General features: G+C 42.8%; 1 protein-coding gene across 1 annotated transcript in view; it reads left to right on the top strand.

Annotated features, from left to right (window-relative positions):
* The window catches only part of CRIPT (CXXC repeat containing interactor of PDZ3 domain), a 31,955-nt gene extending 12,116 nt beyond the window's left edge, over window positions 1-19,839 (top strand). The window contains exons 2-5 of the mRNA XM_089653919.1: window positions 6,018-6,083; window positions 8,626-8,680; window positions 12,114-12,217; window positions 17,154-19,839. Coding sequence (XP_089510045.1) covers window positions 6,018-6,083; window positions 8,626-8,680; window positions 12,114-12,217; window positions 17,154-17,218 — 290 coding nt within the window. The 3' untranslated portion in view covers window positions 17,219-19,839. The remainder of the gene's footprint in view (window positions 1-6,017; window positions 6,084-8,625; window positions 8,681-12,113; window positions 12,218-17,153) is intronic.
* Window positions 19,840-20,391: the final 552 nt, after the last annotated feature.

Raw genomic sequence — 20,391 nt, 5'->3', positions numbered from 1 at the left:
AAGGGCCTCTTCCGTTATTGGGATAATTGGTCAGCCATTTTTTGGGATTTTAGCATATTTTGTTTACCAGTAAAGTTGAAAATTTTTTGTTCCAAATTTACTGATAAAAAAAATGTGCCAAAATCCCGAAAAACAGCTGACCAATTAACCCACTAACGGCCCGAAAATCGTTCGATTTTCTTTTCGGCAGAAAAATCGGCCGATTTTAGACCCATCTATGGCCTGCTTTACATGGGTCTAAAATCGTCCGCAAAAAAAATCGGCTGATTTTCAGCCCGTTAGTGGGTTAATTGGTCAGCCATTTTTGGGGATTTTGCAACTTTTTTTAATTGGTAAATTTGGATAAAAATTGGCCGATTTTGCAGATCGGCCGATTTTAGCTGCAATGATCGGCAAATTGGCTGATCTTTTAACAGATAAATAATCTGCACATGAGCCATGACCTGCAAGAAAAAGAATAAAAAAAAAGAATAAGAAAAAGAAAAATGCAGGCCTTAGATGGCACGAAAACTGACCGTTTTAAAAAAAAAAAATCGGTTGTTCAATGGGCCGACGTTACCACCAATGGCAAAAAAATTGTTCGATTTTCGCCCCATCTACGGCCTGCAAATATAATAGCGAAGTAATTACTTCTGTCCCTGCAGAGAGCTGCGCTATTATATTTGACATTAAAAAGTATAAAGGTTGCAACATTGTATCTATTTGTATCCGAATAAAAACATCTATATCCGGAATGGATACAAATGGATACAATGTTGCAGTCTCTATACTTTTTAATGTCAAATATAATAGCGGAGCTCTCTGCAGGGACAGAAGGAATGTTTCAGCTGTCATCGGGTTTCCCACTGACAGCTGAATTTTAAATTATTTCCGTGAATTAAATAAATAATAAAAAAAACAGCGTGGGTCCCCCCTCTCATCCATACCAAGCCCTTCAGGTCTGGTATGGGTATTAAGGGGGAACTCCACGCTGAAATTTAAAAAAAAAACAGCGTGGGTCCCCCTCAATATCCATACCAGACCCTTATCCGAGCATGCAGCCCGGCAGGTCAGGAAAGGGGGGGGACGAGCAAGCGCCCCCCCCCTCCTGAACCATACCAGGCCACATGCCCTCAACATGGGGGGGTGCTTTGAGGCAGGGGGGGCTCCCCCCCCCAAAGCACCTTGTCCCCATGTTGATGAGGACAAGGGCCTCTTCCCCACAACCCTGGCCGGTGGTTGTGGGGGTCTGCGGGCGGGGGGCTTATCAGAATCTGGAAGCCCCCTTTAACAAGGGGGCCCCCAGATCCCGCCCCCCCCCCCCTACGTGAACGAGTCTGCGGTACATGGTCCCGCAGACTCCTTCACAAAAAAACTAAGTGTGGTGTAAAAAAAACACAGTACAGGGTCTTTGACAAGTCCTTTATTAAAACAATGTCCCCCGAAGTAGATCCAACGTCAATCACGGCGGCGGCGGCAGGGACCCGAAAAAAGAAAAAAAAAAAGGTTCCGCTCCCGTCGGAGGCTCCCAGCCTTGTGAAGAAGAGGCTAGCTGACAGTTCTTATATAGGTATGGGGCGGGGCCAGCCGGGCACATCATCCCCGCCCCTTACCTATTTGAGAAATGTCACCCTGTCTCTCCGCTGAGGCTAACTAGCTGAATGCAGGAGACAGTCTGACATTTCTTATATAGGTATGGGGCGGGGCCAGCCGGGAACAGCAAGCATGTGACATGGGGCGGGTCACTCGGATGATGTCCCCGGCTGGCCCCGCCCCATAGCTATATAAGAAATGTCAGACTGTCTCCTGCATTCAGCTAGTTAGCCTCAGCGGAGAGACAGGGTGACATTTCTCAAATAGGTAAGGGGCGGGGATGATGTGCCCGGCTGGCCCCGCCCCATACCTATATAAGAACTGTCAGCTAGCCTCTTCTTCACAAGGCTGGGAGCCTCCGACGGGAGCGGAACCTTTTTTTTTTTTTCTTTTTTCGGGTCCCTGCCGCCGCCGCCGTGATTGACGTTGGATCTACTTCGGGGGACATTGTTTTAATAAAGGACTTGTCAAAGACCCTGTACTGTGTTTTTTTTACACCACACTTTTTTTTTTTGTGAAGGAGTCTGCGGGAGCATCTACCGCAGACTCGTTCACGTAGGGGGGGGGCCGGGATCTGGGGGCCCCCTTGTTAAAGGGGGCTTCCAGATTCTGATAAGCCCCCCGCCCGCAGACCCCCACAACCACCGGCCAGGGTTGTGGGGAAGAGGCCCTTGTCCTCATCAACATGGGGACAAGGTGCTTTGGGGGGGGGAGCCCCCCTGCCTCAAAGCACCCCCCCATGTTGAGGGCATGTGGCCTGGTATGGTTCAGGAGGGGGGGGGGCGCTCGCTCGTCCCCCCCCTTTCCTGACCTGCCGGGCTGCATGCTCGGATAAGGGTCTGGTATGGATATTGAGGGGGACCCACGCTGTTTTTTTTTTTTAAATTTCAGCGTGGAGTTCCCCCTTAATATCCATACCAGACCTGAAGGGCTTGGTATGGATGAGAGGGGGGACCCACGCTGTTTTTTTTTTTTTTTTTTTATTGTGGACCTTTATTTTTACATTCAGCTGTCAAAATAAATATTATCTAGACCTTTGAAATAAGTAAAATCATTACAGAAATAATTATAAAGGATAAGAAACAAAAATAGAATCACTAGAACTAAGGAAATCTAATTAGATTACATGAAGATATGCCGAGTGCTGTTTATTAAACACAATAGTCGCGAGCGAGTGCTGGCTCTCAGAGGAATCCACAATCAGATTCACTATTAGTCAGTGGCTAAAAAGCAAACGCCCATGGCAGAAGTCTAAAATGTGTTCTGCACATGCTCAGTTGTATCTGCCAAAGACACTGCACGGGCTTCTAGATTTTTACTGTGTCGATTTCCTTGAAAAAAACGATTTTTAACACATTTTTAATTTTTTTGGAAATAGCAGATATTGTTTAAAGTGAAGTCCTGATATTTGGCAAAGCAAATTTCTAAGTGAACATGTCTCTGCAGTGATTTTTCATGGTTTTAGACTTGCTTCTTAGCAAGTCTGTTTTGTGAGTCTGATTTCGGGCGTGTGTCTTTTTGTGAATTAGATTGGGCATCTGCTTATGGGCTCTGCTCAATAGTGAATTAGGTTGCAGGGTAAAAAATGACAGACGCCCATGAAAATTGGGCTTAAGCCCATAAATATGCGCCCACGCCCAATAGTGAATCAGGGCCTATATGTCAGTGCCGGTTTTTAAATGCAATTGCCAGCTTTTTTTTTTTTCACCATATTTTAGAGAATGAATGAAACTTTGTTTCTTTAAGCTCGGGAAAGAATATAAAAACGAACTTTGTTTCTTTTAGCTCAGGGAAAGTGACAGCTGATTCTCTGAGCTATAGTGAAGGAAAAAAAAAACCCGGCAAATGCATTTAAAAACCGGTACTGACTTATAGTGACAGCCAGTCATTGTATACGCTGCTCCTCTCCTGCCTTTCTCCGCTGAGCCCCCCCCAACCTCACATCGGCAGTACACACAGTCCCCTGTATCGGCTACATTTTTCTTATCGGCAAAATGCTGATAGAGCTATTTTCAGCCGATATGTTTCGTTGGCCGATATTTCGGTGCATCCCTAATGCAATCCACACGCATTGTGTTTTGAGTGCCATTAAAAAAAAGAGTCCTGTGAGAGTTTGTAGCTGTGTGTTCCAGGCTCGTAAGTGATAGAGTAGAGTTGCATGTGGAGACAATTGTTCACATAGGATTTCTATTGACAGGAGTTTTTGCGTTGACAGCGCTGGGGGGCGGTTTTTGCGTTGACGGCACTGGGGGCGGTTTTTGCATTGACGACACTGGGGGGTAGTGTGTGAACCCAGGCGCTGGGATGCAATTTCTAGTCACAATGGCGATTTGGCGCCTGGGTTTTGTTGAGCCCTGTCATTAGGTCTAGGTGTAGAACCTTATTCCTCCCTACTGTGCTCTTTTTTTTCTCTGATGCTCTGGGTTGTTGGTGGTCCTTCACCATGCTCACATGTAGTGCAGGACTATTGGTCCTGCACAATACTTCATGTTTCCACCAACCAGATCACCTTAGAGAAGGGCTTTCAGGGGACCGGTTGCGCAGATAGAGGGAGCCTGCCAGAACAAGTAATGAGGCAAGTATTACAGCTGATCTCTCTACCCCTAGACTTAACGAGCAGTTAACATTAACAATCGGTATGACTGCCAAGCAGTTAACATTTACAGAAGGAGGTCAGCAATGGTAGCCTATACATTTCTCTCCATGCAGGTTTTCTTTCAGCATACCTCCTGATGTTCTCGGATGTTGAAGAGTGCCTAGACTCTGGGAAAAGGGAACATCAGTGCCTTGGCCATATTTGTACAAAGTACACAGTGCCTTGAAAAAGCATTCATACCTCTTAACATTTTCCACATTTTGTCATGTTACAACCAAAAACGTAAATGTATTTTATTGGGATTTTATGTGATAGATCAACACAAAGTGGAAGGAAAATGATAAATAATTTTCTAATTTTTTTACAAATATCTACTTTGTATAACCAATTTTCACTGCAATTACAGCTGAAAGTCTTTTTGGGGATGTCTCTACCAGCTTTGCGCATTTACAGTGTCATTTTGCCCATTCTTCTTTGCAAAATACCTCAAGCTCTGTCAGATTGGATGGAGAACGTCTGTGAGCAGAAATTTTCAAGTCTTCCCACAGATTCTCAATTGGATTTAGGTCTGGACTTTGACTGGGCCATTCTAACACATGAATAGGCTTTGATCTAAACCATTCCATTGTAGCTCTGGCCGTATGTTTAGAGTGGTTGTCCTGCTGGAATGTGAAACTCTGCCCCAATCTCAAGTCTTTTGCAGACCCTAACAGGTTTTCTTCTAAGATTGTCCTGTATTTTGTTCCATCCATCTTCCCATCAACTCTTACCGCCTTCCCTGTCCCTGCTGAAGAAAAGCATCCCCAAGACATGATGCTGCCATCACCATGTTTCACGGTGGGGATGGTGTGTTCAGGGTGATGTCCCCGACCTGTCTAGTGTGTTCCTTGGTCTTTATTATGCTGTTTGTTTGCTTACCTTATGTTCTCTAACAAACCTCTGAGGGCTTCACAGAACAGCTGTATTTATACTGAGATTAAATTACACCCAGGTGGACTCTATTAATTAGGTGACTTTTGAAGGTAATTGGTTCCATTAGATTATAGTTAAAGGTATCAGAGTAAATGCACGGCACACTTTTAAGATATTTATTTGTAAAAAATTTTGAAAACCATTTATCATTTTCCTTCCACTTCACAATTATGTGCCACTTTGTGTTTGTCTATCACATCAAATCCCAATATAATACATTTACATTTTTGGTTGTAACATGAAACAATTTGGAAAATGTAAAGGGGTATGAATACTTTTTCAAGGCATTGTAGAGATGAGCTTGGGTGTCCTTTTGGATATTTTTAGTCAGATCAGCTGCGGGCCAGGTGATGCAAAGCATTCTCTGATTGGACAAGGTGGTGATGTCACAATCGCCACCTCCTCCAATCATGGAAGGCTTTGCATTCATTGAGAGAATGCAGTGTTCTCTAAATAGTGCCTGTGCAGGGCAGACGACCTCCTGTGTTGAGAATTCAGCAGGACAAGCGCTTGGTTCTGAACTCGGAAGCTAATTGAGATCACTGGAGTAGCCATGGTTACTTCAGTGATTTCCAGCTTCCACTGGGATCTTACAGATATGGCTCATACATATTACATTGGTCCAAGCTGTAGCAATGTAACTATGTAACAACTGTCATACCTGGAATTCAGCTTTAAAATCTCATTGCTAAAATAAAGGTCCTTCTTCTTGTGTTAAAGAATATGACTTGAGCCACATCATTTTTTTATAATTGCTAATGCTAAGCAAGCTTTGTTTGTATCAGATGTTCTTTCTTGTGCAAGCTACGAAATTACAGATACCATCTAATTGTTTGCGCCTTCCATAATGACATCCTATATACTTTCCTAATTTCAGGTGAGAAGAAGCTGGGCACAGTCATCACACCAGACACATGGAAATCTGGTGCAAGGAACACGACAGGTACACTACATTTTACCAATGTGGGAAGAATGGCTTTGTAGTTCTGGATGTATTTTCTGTATAAACATATATGTAAATTTTCAGGCGCTTTTTTATATTTAGTGGAACAAAACCCTTCTTTCCTTTACAGCAAAGGAAGCTGCCCTCTTGGCCTCCTGTTGATCTGCAGTTGACATAATTCTACACATTTGATCAGTTATTACACCGACCATTTGATAGTTTGACAGTTTTGGTGGAGTGTACAAGAAAATGTGATCCTGGCATGCATTGAATGTAACTGTTTTGGGAAAACGTTTAGGGCTTGTTCACACACATGGTGCAGAGACGTCAGTTTTTTCTGCACAGCAAAATCAATTGTTCTCTGTGTGCCCTGTTCACGCCACAACACTAGCATTACATGCAGATTTTTTTTCTGCGCACGAATCTGCAATGTATTAAAAAAATCATTTCAGCACGCATGAAAACTGATGTCAACTGATCTCTCCAAGTCTAATCTACTCGTCAGTTTACATCTGTTTTTCTGCACGTATGGTGTGAGCGAGGCCTTAATCAGTGGGTTTAGTTCCACTTTAATAAAATAGATACCAGTATTTTTCAGTTTTTGTGAACATCCTATATTGTGGAAGATTGTGGTGTTTTTTTTTTTTTGGTGTTTTTTTACCTATATTAACTATCAAGTCTGCAGTTTAGAGTGTGAAAAAACATACCTTGTGCTGAATGAAATAAGTTGTTTCCCACTAGTAGCCATTTACTTTACCATTGCAAAGGCATTGGCCATGGGGTCCTGCAAGTGCAGAGGATCTTCAGAAACTAACATTTAGCAAATTATTCAAGGAGAGCCACCTAGTCAGCCACCTGAGAGCCTTTAGTTGGAACCATGTGATTAGTTGCTTGGCATAGTTAACAAGATTGCTTCATTTTTTTGACTGTCCATTTTTATGGTTGTTGACAAAAAGCACCCAATACCAAATGTTAAAGAATTTCACTGGCATGTTATACATAGTTACATAGGTCCAAGCTGAACCAATGTAATTATGTATATGGCATTTTAAAATAATCATAATAATAACTGTGGGAGTTCTTTAGAGATATTTAACATTTGCACATGCACTGACCTTCAGCATTGTTATGTATTTTATATGTATATGGAATATCTGGCCAATGCCACTGGAAGCTGGAAATCATTGACGTAGACTGCTGCTCCAGTGCTTCTGGATCCTGTGCCGAGCAGCTGCTCTCCTGCATCATGAGCGCAGAAGGTCAGCCGTTGGCAAGGGCATCATTCAGAGAATTATTTGCACTTTTCGGAATGAATGCATAGAGATCTGTGACTGAACATGATGGAGAGGAGGGGCAGTCACATCATGCTTCTCACTTCGTCCAGTCAGAGAACACTTTGGATTCATTTAGAAACTGCAAATTCTCTGAATGGTGCCAGTACTGAGTTTCTGACTTCCTGTATTTATAAGGCATCAGGCTGGCAGGCAGGGGACCTGGAAGTAACTGGAGATTACTGGAGCAGTGGTGCCTACTTCAGTGATTTCAAGCTTCCAGGGGCTTCAACCAGGCATGGCATATTCATAGTTTCAATGGTCCAAGCCAACCAATGTAACTAAGTTTAACACGTGGATGCCTGGAATTATTTTTTAAGTTAATGTTTGCTTATTTATTCATATATTTTGCCATTGGCGAGTTCTCTAATGAAGATTTATACACCTGGATAGTTCTTCTAATTTTGCTTTTTTTACCTATTGAGTCCCAGACCTGAAACCAACATTTTTGTATATAAGATTTCATGACATCCTATAAGCATCTGGGTGAGTGACACACATTAAATTGTGAGGATAGAATAGGAATAACCAGTTGAAGTACATGCCTTCAAAAATATGTCAGCAGTTCCAGCCCGTACAGTTATCAAGACAGCTCCCATCTAAGCCCTGGTTCACATATATGCAGGCCGCGTTTTGCGTGGGCACGAGAGCCCATTAATTTGAATGGACTTCCGTGCCCTGTGGCACGCAGGGAAGAAGTCCCTGCACTTCTTCTGAAAATGTAGCCCGCACGGGAACCTCGGTTTGCAGTATGGTTGCGTTTTCCAGTGCGGGAGGCTTGCCATTAGAACTAATGGCACCCGCTAGCAGGTCCACGTTTCTCTGTGCGTGTGGTGCGGCTGCATGGATTTTCGTGTGGATCCGCAGCGGCACCACCCGCACACATGTGAACCTAGCCTTACTTAGCTGGGTTGCCTTGGGTTGACACTGAAAATCTCCAGCAGGTCATACAGAGGATGGACAAAGTAATGCAGAGTTCTGAAACTGGGCAATGACTAAACAAAAACAGGCATATTGCCAAATGGCACCTTGTCTAGCCTTGAGATGCAGATGTTACAGCCAACTGATCCACTGTAAGAATATTACTATATACTTATGTATAATAGTTTAGCACTTTGAGAAAAATGGTTATTGTCAAATAACTTGAAGCTGACATATTATTACAGTATTTGAGCTAATCCTAATTTCAATTTGAATCTTAATTTTAATAGAAAGTGGAGGTCGGAAACTGAATGAAAACAAGGCGCTGACTGCAAAGAAAGCAAGGTAAGCTGAGTTTACGTTAAAGGCTCTCCTGGTTTTTCTTGGTTCTCCTGATTTGTACTTTCCAACCAAGTGGTTAAAACTGAACTTCAGATAAAACTGTTTTTGTTTTTACTATAGAGTGAGGAAGGGCTAGAATGTTTGTCAAGTTTTAAATGGCTTTTTGCCTGCTGAAAGGATTTCTATGTCAAGTTTGAAATACTTTTTGAGTGCCTTGGACAGGAGGTGAGAGGAAATTTTGCCTAACAGAGTTTTTATTGCTGAATGTTTCCCTGTTTGTGAGACTCCATGTTCTGTCTGATACTTATAGACAAGAAGTGGAGGAAAATCTCCCAAAGGGGGACAATGGCAGCAATAAATAGTTGATAGAGATTCTGACCTTTCTTATGATCCACAGCTCAAAAAATGGTTAAAGTGGAAATAAACTCCCAAAAATGCTCCCCTCCATCTTCTAGTGATGTGACAGTTGCAATCTCTGTTAGCTGCTGTCATCTTCTCCCCAGGATACTTCTGGGTGCTGGGTTTTTGGCCTCTTAATTGGTCAGCGGGTGACAGGAATTCATGGTGAACTGCACATGTCTGTTCCGCAAAAAAGAACGGCCTACTTGTAGTTTTTATAAGTTAGGTTTAGTTCTGCTTTAAAGTAGAATTCCAGACTAAACCTAACTAGTCTTAAAAATGCTCCCTCCCCCTTCCTAACATCTTTGATGACTAACCTGTGTAAGAAAGATGTATATACTTACCTATTTTCAGCACGCTGCAATCCAGTCACATGAGCTCCCCTGTATCAGCCAGCAGCAGCTGCAGGGGAGAGGAGAGAACTCAGGGGAATGCCTGGGAGCAGTAACATTACCCATGGGAATCCATGGCCCATTTGTTGGTGGTCCCTCCTCCTTACCAGCCAGCGCTGACTGACACAGGGGAGCTGGATCACATGACCAGACTGGAGTGGTCTGAAAATAGGCAATCATATACATCATTCTTACACAGGTTAGTCAGCATAGGTGTTATGAGGGGTAGGGAGCATTACGTTTAGTCTGGGATTCTACTTAAGTGAACTTATATCTTTACTTTGCAGCAGATAGTTGTCCTGGAATCTGACCAGATAATATTTTTTTTTTTTTTTTTTTCATTGTCGCTGATTTTATTGAATTGGGGAGCACATAGCTGGACAAGACATATTATGATGTGGGGCTTCCAATTGTAGTAATTGACTGATCTTTCTGCCACAAAGACTTTTATGTGCTAAATAAAAAATGTAAAACTAAATTCTCACAAACATATTTTATGTAGTGTGAGTAAAATAGAAGCACATTAATTTTTATAACAAAATGCATTCTTCCTCTTATGTTGTGTTTTCTCCCTGCACTGTACACATCCTGTAGTCTGTATTTACTGCAAAGATCTGTGTGGCTGCTTGTGGTCCAAACCATGAGCATGCTGAAAAAGGTGACTACACCACAGATAATTGAGTAAGCACTGTCACTCTAGAAAAGGAGGGGCCTGTGAATACACCTTGCTGGTATGATCACTCATCAGTCACTTGGGATAATATTTCCATCTGCATTGGAGAACAGAGCGTTGAGAGGTCATTTGCTAGGTGAGTAAGGAAGAAGTGGGAGGAGCCTTTACAAAGACACCACTTTCCCTAAATGGAGTCTTTTAAAATGAATTCCAGTCAATAGCTAACTAAGGCTAAACCTACTCCCACCCTCATTCTAAAGCTATTCTATCTAACCCTGTAAAGGGAAAATCCCAGTACTTACCTACTGTGAAGCCACTCTGGTCCGGCCCCAGGATGAGCTGTCAGCGGTGACTTCTGTGTTCAGGAAAGGCAGCTGATAATGGATGCCCCACAGTAAATCTATGGGTGGCATTTCCCAGCTGTTGTCGGCTCTCTCCTGTACACAGAAGACTGAAGTGGCTTCAAAATAGGTAAGAATAGCAATCTTTTCTTTACAGGATTAGATAGAATTAGTTTTAGAATGTGGGGTGGGAGTAGGTTTAGCCTTAGCTATTGACTGGAATTCCACTTCCAAGTGTTACTAAATCCACAACAGTAAAATCAGTCTGTGCAGTAAAGCATGCTTGTTATACTCGCTGTGGAACCTAAGGGGTTAATCCTGTGCATTGTGTAAAAAGGCAATTTGATCCTGATTGCTCTGTTTCTCCCCTTGTTAACCAACCACCTCTTATCTCCTGATAAGACAGATGGAACTGTAGGCATTTAGCACATGCTCAGTTTGCTATGTATGGCTAGAAGGTTTTTTTTTTTTTTTTTTTTTCTTGGAATAGTGCATGTGATCAGCACTGTCCAGAGAGAGGTCAGGGGTTTTGCATCCTCCTAGAGCAGAAAGAAAACTCCTCCTACAATCTTTAGCTAGTGCTTGGCTGAACACTGATAGAAGCCACAAGACTCCTCTAATGTCTGATGAGAAAAGCTATTTAGCAGTTTATATTTACTAAAATAATTGCATTTTGATGTTTTGTGTACTGAGGGAGACCAGATCTAGTGAATGCAGGGTCCGGGGAGACCAGATCTAGTGAATGCAGGGTCCGGGGAGACCAGATCTAGTGAATGCAGGGTCCGGGGAGACCGGATCTAGTGAATGCAGGGTCCGGGGAGACCGGATCTAGTGAATGCAGGGTCCGGGGAGACCGGATCTAGTGAATGCAGGGTCCGGGGAGACCGGATCTAGTGAATGCAGGGTCCGGGGAGACCGGATCTAGTGAATGCAGGGTCCGGGGAGACCGGATCTAGTGAATGCAGGGTCCGGGGAGACCGGATCTAGTGAATGCAGGGTCCGGGGAGACCGGATCTAGTGAATGCAGGGTCCGGGGAGACCGGATCTAGTGAATGCAGGGTCCGGGGAGACCGGATCTAGTGAATGCAGGGTCCGGGGAGACCGGATCTAGTGAATGCAGGGTCCGGGGAGACCGGATCTAGTGAATGCAGGGTCCGGGGAGACCGGATCTAGTGAATGCAGGGTCCTGGGTTTAGTAACACTTTAAGTTCCAACTCTGCTTTTGAACATGTCTTTAATTACAGCTCTGTTCTGCTAAATGCACAGAAACCCATTTAAAATTCATCTTATTTTATGCTAGACTAGAAGAAGAAAATGTGGTTTCATCTGCAAGTAATGCACAGTATAATTTTTGCTTCCAGCCAGTTAGAATTCCTAGGTCAGTTATAGTCCCAAAGAAGACTGGTTGACTTTTTAAAGTAATGAGGTGCGTTTTCTGTTCAGTTAAAGGGAAGCATGTCCATGTATGAATCAGGTGTCCCTAAGCACAGGCCTACCTAGGATATAGACATATCTGATATTGCTGGTCATTGAGATTTGTATAGAGTTTGGTCATAGCACTCCTTTTCTAAATATAAATCTACTGAAACAAAATGTATTCATTTCACAATGTTCCTTTCCACTTGTCTCAGGTTTGACCCATATGGAAAAAATCGCTTTGCGGTATGTCGTATCTGCAAGAGTTCTGTCCACCAGCCTGGGTCTCACTACTGCCAGGGATGTGCTTATAAGAAGGGTGAGTGATGGAAATTCTGCCGCAAACATGAAATGTGAAAGATACTATTAATTCTGAAGACTTGTTTCATGTTTTACAATTTTATTTTCTACCTTTATTACTTTATGTCTGATGACACAATCTGCGAATGGGGAAAAGAATTCTGTGACTGATCAGGATCATCCCCATTTACAGATTGTGTTACAGGCAGTGTAATCAGTAAAAGCACTATTCTCATTGGAGGAGAGGGCAGGAGGGGGGCTTTTCCCAATCAGATCATCTTTAGTGCAGCTGAACCTGAGGTTGTTAACCCCCACAGTGCCGGAATTTCTGCAGCAAGAGGAGAACAGGGCAGCCCTGCAGTTAAGATTTCCACAGAATCCAGCAGTCTGCACATCGTTGGACATACTTCATTTAAAGTGGTTGTAAAGGCTCAACGTTTTTTACCTTCATGCATTCTATGGATTGTTGCAGCAAAATCACACTTCTCATGTGGCCCTTAGTCTTTGGCATTAGCAATTTCTAGCTACAAGGAAAAGTCACTGATACAAAATCTAAAGTTGAATAGTAAGACCGAGGAATTATATATATTTTTCTTCCTATAATTATTTTTGACCATAATCTCTTATGACTAAAAGTGATTTATTCGCCACTGTGTACAGTGTATGGTACAGTAAAGCTGGCCATAAATAGATCGTATCTCAGCCAGTTCAGCAGGAACTGGTTGAGATTCGATCTACCTTTGGCCAGGCTAGTTGTACTAAAGTCTAAAATCTATTGACTGACTTCAGTTCAACCAACCTGTCAGATTTTTTTGACAATCATATGGCAGCAGTTCAATCCATTTAGGCATCTAGCCGTGGTGAAGACTACTTACTGAAGTTCAAATTGTGCATCAGAATGGGGAAGAAAGGGGATTTAAGTGATTTTAAACGTAGCATGGTTGTTGATGCCAGATGGGCTGGTCTGAATATTTAAAAAAATGCCTTGTTGGTGAGCTGTCAGAAGAGAATGGGCAGATTTGGTTCAAGGTGATAGAAAGGCAACAATAACTCAAATAGCCATTTGTTACAACCAAGGTATGCAGAATACCATCTCTGAATGCATAACACATCGAACTTTAAAGCAGATGTGCTACAGCAGCGGAAGACCACAGCAGTTTGCATTCCTGTCAGCTACAAAACAGGAAATGGAGGCTTCAATTCACACAGGCTAATCACAATTGGACAATAGATGATTGGAAAAACACCTGGTCTGATGAGTCTTGATTTCAGCTGTGACCTTTAGATGGTAGGGTCAGAATTTGGCATAAACAACATGAAAGCATGGATCCATCCTGCCTTGTATCAATGGTTCAGGCTGGTGGTGGTGTAATGGTGTGGGGGATATTTTCTTGGCACACTTTGGACCCCTTAGTACCAACTGAGCATCGTTTAAATGCCACAACCTACCTGACTATTGTTGCTGACTATGTCCATTCCTTTATGACTCCAGTGTCCCCATCTTCTGATGGCTCCTTCCAGCAGGATAATGTACCATGTCACAAAGCTCAAATCATCTCAAACTGGTTTCTTGAACATGACAATGAGATCACTGGACTCCAATGGCCTCCACAGTCACCAGATCTCAATCCAATAGAGCAGCAACTGCATGATGTTATATCAATATGGACCGAAACCCCTGAGGGATGTTTCGCACACCTTGTTGGATCTATGCCACTGAGAATTAAGGCAGTTCTGAAGGCAAAAGGGGGTCCAACCCGGTACTAGCAAGGTGTACAGTACAGTGCATTCATAAAGTATTCTAAACCCTCTTCACTTTTATCGATTTTGTTGTTTTAAATTCATTTTTTGTTCCTCATTAATTTACACTCAGTACCCCTTAATGACAAAGTGAAAATATACTTTTAGAAATGTTTACAAATGTATAAAAAAGGAAAACTGAAGTGTCACATTGACTTAAGCATTCAGACTCTTTGCAACAACACTTGAAATGCAATTCAAGTGCCTCCCATTTCTCTTGATCATTGCTGAGATGTTTCTACACCTTGATTGGAGTCCATCTGTGGTAAATTAAATTGATTGGACATGCTTTGGAAAGGCACACACCTCTCCATAAAAGGCCTCACAGCTGACAATATATACTGTATCAGAGTAAAAGCAATTAGGTCAAAGGAATTGGCTGAAGAGCTCTGAGACAGGATTATTGTAAGGCACAGATCTAGGGAAGGCTATAAAAAAAAAAAATTCTGCTACACTGAAGGTTCCCCGAGAGCACAGTGTTCCATAATTCTCAAATGAAAGAAGTTTGGCACAACCAGGACTCTTCCAAGAGCTGGTCACCTGGCCAAACTGAGCAATCTGGGGAGAAGGGCCTTATTAAGAGAGGTGACCAAGAACCTGATGGTCACTCTGACTGAGCTCTAAAGATCCTGCATGAAGATGGGACAAAGTTCCAGAAGGACAACCGTCACTCCAGCCCTCCATCAATCTGGGCTTTATGGCAGAGTGGCTAGACAGAAGCCTCTCCTCAGTGCAAAACACATGAAAACCTACTTGGAGTTTGCAAAAAAGCACCTGATGGACTCTCAGACAGTGAGGAACACGATTCTCAGGTCTGATGAAACCAAGATTGAACTGTTTGGCCTCTAAAAGTTATGTCTGGAGGAGACCAGGCACTCTCATCACCTTCCCAATGCCGTCCCAACAGTGAAGCTTGGTGGTGGCAGCATCATGTTGTGGGATTGTTTGTTTTTCAGCAGCAGGGACTGGGAGATTGGTCAGGGTTGAGGGAAAGCTGAATGGAGCAATGTGCAGGGATAGTCTCAATGAAAACCTGTTCCACAGTACTCAGGACTTGAGACTGGGCTGAAGGTTCACCTTCTGATATGACGACAATCCTAAGCAGACAGCCAGGGCAACACAGGAGTGGCTTAGTGACAACTTTGTGAATGTTTTAGAGTGGTCCAGCCAGAGAAATTACTTGAACCCTGTTGAACATCTCTGGAGACCCCTGAAAATAGCTGTCCACCGACAGCCCCCATCCAACCTGACTGCCAAAGGTGCATCAACAAAGTACTGAGTAAAGGGTCTGAATCCTTAAGTACATCATTTATTTCATGTTATATTTCATTTTTTTTCTATTAAATAAATTCACAGACATTTCTAAAATTCTGTTTTCATTTTGTCATTATGGGGTAATAAGTGTAGATTAATGAGAAAAATGAATTTAACCCCTTGCCTACAGGGCACCCCCTTCCTGCCCAGGCCAATTTTCAGATTTCAGCGCTGTCTCACTTTGAAAATTGCACGGTCATGCAACACTGTACCCATATGAAATTTTTATCATTTTTTGAGACAGAGCTTTCTTTTGGTGGTATTTAATCACCTCTGGGATTTTTTATTTTTTGCTAAACAAACCAAAAACAACTGAAAATTTTGAAAAAAAACATGTTTTTTCTTTGTGTTATAACATTTTGTAAATAAGTGATTTTTCTCCTTCACTAATGAGGCTGCACTGATGTGCGCTAATGAGGAGTCACTTGTAGTTGGCACTGTTAGGCGGCACTGACTAGCATTGATAGGTGGCACTTAAAGGCAGCTCATATGGACACTGATATGTGGCATTGATGTGCACTGGTGGGCACTGGTGGGCACTGGAAGGTGGCACTGATGGGCACTGGAAGGTGGCATTGATGGGCACTGACAGGTGGCACTGCTGGGGCTACACTGATCATCAGGGCACATTGATGATCAGTTCCCTGATAATCAGTGTACTTGTCCCCTCTGAGTACTGCCAATTACTGGCTCTCCTCTCCTCTGTCAGCGTGACAGCTCGTGAGGAGAGAAATGCCGATAACCAGCATTTCCTTATTTACATGCGGTCAGCTGTGATTGGACACAGCTGATCACATGACAGAGCCAACGTTTTCGACTCTTTCCGTTGACCGGTGATCCGCTGTGTCCCAGGGACACAGCGCACCAGCGATCGCCGTGCTGTGCGCCCCCCATGGCTCGCATGCGCGCTTAGAGTGGGAGGACGTCATATGATGTCCTCCCAGAATGAGAGAACCGCCTTGCGCTCGTAATTTTCTTATATGGTGGGCGAGAGACGGTTAAAAAACTGTAGTATCAGGATGCAACATAACAAAATTGAAAAAAGTGAAGGGGATTGGAATACTTCATGAATGTACTAAATATAGGTATATACAGTTTTACCTGTCACATGGTTCTTATTTATGTTCTTCCAGTCCTTGGATTTATACAGCTCTACCACACAGCACAGCCCGGTTTGGCAGAGGAAGAGATATATGATTTTTCACTGCTTCAGTTGGGTGACACATTCAGATCTTTTTCCTCCCCCCCCCCAGCCTGTGACTGTCACTGGACTCCTGACTATGTTACTATGTCTCCTCTTATCAGCATGTTCCAAATGATTCTCTCCTTTCTACTGCTTTTCCCAATTTGACCTGTTCTGTATAGGGGATTGCAAAAGGCTCATTCCAATCGGATTCATGTGCTCACATTGCTTTTATGTAATAAAAAAGAAATGATGTATCAAGGAATAAAGATCTGTATTCATTTGTGTTTTCTATTTGTACCTGGCATTTAGCTTTAAGTTCAGTTACAAATAGTGAAAAGAACAGACAAATCACCACAACTAAAAACCGCTCTTGCCTCAAAAGTCCAGCAGGGTTATGCCTTTCATGAGTGGTTAGATCTCGTATCCCAGTCTTTTTGTCTTCTTTATCACGAGATCAAAGTTTTCTCTGTTCTGCTTTAACGTGCAAGACCAGAGAGCACTTGTCATCTCCAATGCAACAAAGGAAAACATATCAAGAAGTTCTGAGCAAAATGAATTCCCTCTACCTCCCTGTGTGTTAATAATTAATAACATAGTCTATAAGAGAATTGTTTTATATTGAATACATTCACACCGCCATCTGCTTTTCTTGCAGGAATCTGCGCGATGTGTGGGAAGAAAGTGTTGGACACGAAAAATTACAAGCAAACGTCTGTTTAATCAAAGCCTGCACGAGCTGCATAATGTTTCTAATGCTTGAATTGGTAAATGTTTCACCCAATAGCTTGGAGGAATAGAGGGGGATGAGCAAGAGTTTTAAAGGAAACCTGCTATAAGGGAAGTACATGTGCTAGTTGTCTGGCTGGCATGATAATCCTCTGGTTTTAATAGTTTTGAGTCCTTGACCCAAGGCAAGTGTGGAGATCATGAGTGAACACTTCACTTTCCCATTCCAAGCAATGACCGAAAAATGCAGGAACTTGACATACAAGCTATGCAGACACTGCCACTTAGTCTAACTGTCCTCCACTGCTGCACCTTCCACAACCATAGCTAGCCCAAACTACCTGGTGCTTTAAAGTATGGGGTGGTATGTGACCTGTTTCCTTTGATGGAGGGGGGGGGGGGTGACATCACCACACCCTCTAGGCTCCATCACTGGGTATTTTAGTGGCCCCTGCAATGAATGAAGGTGTAGCAGGGGAGCCCTGGAGAGGGAAATATTGGTGGGTCAAGGGTGTTACATTGGACAGACACTGTCACATTGCCCTGAATGAATAATGTGTAAATGGAAAGGATATAAAGAGTCTCAACTGGAAAGCAGCCAATTTATTAAATCAAAATTAAGTGTCTTTTTAAGAAGGAGCTCAGCAGTGCTAGCACATGTTTCTCCCAGCACGTTTCCTTTAAGGCCTCGTTCACGCAGGGTGTACACAATTGTATGCAAGTGGAGGGCCGTGTGTCTTTTTTTTGTTTTTAAGATTCTGTTTATTTGCTTTCTAAAAAAAAAAAATGCACACAACACAGACCAGTGGAGCATAACCTGGCTTGAGAGTATACAAAGTAACAGTAACTTCAAATGGGGCGGCACAGTGACTTAGTGGTTAGCACATCTGCCTTGTAGTAAATGGGTCATGGGTTCGATTCCCGACCATGGCGCCTCCTGCATGGAGTTTGCATGTTCTCCCTGTGCTTGCTTGGGTTTCCTCCGGGTGCTCCGGTTTCCTCCCACACTCCAAAGACATGCTGGTAGGTTAATTGAATCCTGTCTAAATTGGCCCTAATATGTGTATGTATGAATGTGAGTTAGGGACCTTAGATTGTACACCCCTTGAGGGTTAGGGACTGATGTGAATGTTCAATATATATGTGTAAAGCGCTGCGTAAATTGACAGCGCTATATAAGTACCTGAAATAAATAAAAACAAAGTCCCCAGTCACACTGGGTGCAACTTAGCATGCGATTTGCATGCCATACGACTTGCAAATCGCATGGCAAGTTGCATCCTATTGTCCATAATTACAGAGGTCATATCGGTGCGGTTCCTACTTGGTCGGAGCAGCACCAATTTCTAAAGTAGTGCATGGTCTACTTTTGGTGTGATTTGCATAGATATCTGTGTCAGATGTCTTGCAGATTGCACCTCAAATCGACATGTAATCCGACTTTCAAAGTCGGGATCAGTGTGACCGGGGTGTAAAGCAATCATAGAAAATATTGCACCGTGGTGCTTGTTCGGCACAAATTTTAGGAGAAAGGCATCGGAGATTACAAAAATGTGGCCTTTAACTCCAACTTAGCATATGAAAAAGAATAAGGCAAGGTACAGTTTAACCATTGATTTTGTGTATCCCTGTCCAAGCAATCCCATTGCTGTCAATTGGGATGCAGTGGCTGCGTGAACAGAGCCACTGCTCCCAATGTGACATCTGTGCGGGTAAACGCGGTGCTCCACGAGTGTACGGTTATGTACGCCCCATGTGAACAAGGCCTAACAGTCTCATGTGAATATAAGTATATTACTTTTGTATAAGATATTTTCTTTTTTTCCTGCACAAAATATATTACAGCCTGTTAAATGAACTTTAACTATTCTAAAGAAGAAAAAAAATGGTTCTTTTAAGGTCATTGCATATACACATTGCAAGGATCTTGTACACTCCTACATCTGCTGTTCTGTTGAAACTAACACATGTACGCCAGTCCCTTGCGCCCTACTTGGTGCTTACTAGGTGTATCTCCCTGCTGTAGGCACATGATCAGTCCCCGTATTGCGCTTAAAAATTGCTAGGATGACCTGTGCTAGAAGTTTTCCTTTCCAAATTTTATGGTAATGAATGGACCATGTTACCGAAAGCAAGTCAGCTACAAAGAGCTACTAATATGATTTAAAACTGCTTGTTGAAGTTCTCACATTTGCATAAAATAAGTTGCTTGACACCAATGTAACTTTGCTGTGTAGTCTATAGGTCTATGTGAAATGCTGACATTTGTCAGTTATATTGTTGGTGCATGGGAAATCAGCTGTGAGAAAATAACGGTCCCAACTATACCACATTTTTATTTAATGTACTCAGAAACATATCTTTATTCATCCATAAATGTTAAAAAAACATAATCCAGTTTGTACAAATTATATAATGTATGTATGTATAGAGGACTTTCTTCTTTGCTTTTATTTAATTTATATTTTCTTTTCATGTTCTGCAGTGAGAATTCTGTTCTTACCAGTTCTGTTTTGCTTAGTTGTTTTATGTACACAATGTAAAAAGTAGTGCCATACTGAGCGGACTGAGATGGTTTGTGTATGAAATAAACTGTAAATTCTACATCATATAAAGTCTGAAGATTATAAATTAAGTGCAAGTCAGAAGATTACAGTGTTTCCTGCCCACACCTTTTAGTGCTTGTAAACCTCAGACATGAAATATGAATAGGGCATATCCCTCTATAGCAGGGGTCCTCAAACGGCCACATACGGCTCGCTGCCAAAGACGGTTACCCAGCCCGCTGGGCCAGCTGAATAAAAGAAAATCAGAAAAAAACCCTGGTGCTGACTGGCAAATAGCTAGGCTGCTCGCCAGATCCTCTGCTGCGAGGACCTAGCGAGCGGCAGCCTGGGAGCTAGAGGAGCAACAGGAGAGGAGGAGAGCACACCATGTCCAGTGCATTTTGGTGTACAGTGCATTACAGAGTACAGTGCATTGCGGTGTCCTGTGCGTTACAGAGTGCAGTGCATTGCGGTGTCCTGTGCGTTACAGAGTGCAGTGCATTGCGGTGTCCTGTGCGTTACAGAGTGCAGTGCATTGCGGTGTCCTGTGTGTTACAATGTGCAGTGCATTGCGGTGTCCAGTGCGTTACAATGTTCAGTGCATTGCGGTGTGCAGTGCAT

This window comes from Staurois parvus, unplaced genomic scaffold (genome assembly GCF_062004578.1).
Source record: "Staurois parvus isolate SC_StPar_1 unplaced genomic scaffold, SC_StPar_1.0 ptg000727l, whole genome shotgun sequence".
Classification (NCBI taxonomy): Eukaryota; Metazoa; Chordata; class Amphibia; order Anura; family Ranidae; genus Staurois; species Staurois parvus.
Note: the sequence above shows the minus strand (reverse complement) of the source record. Positions and strands in the feature narration are given on the sequence as shown.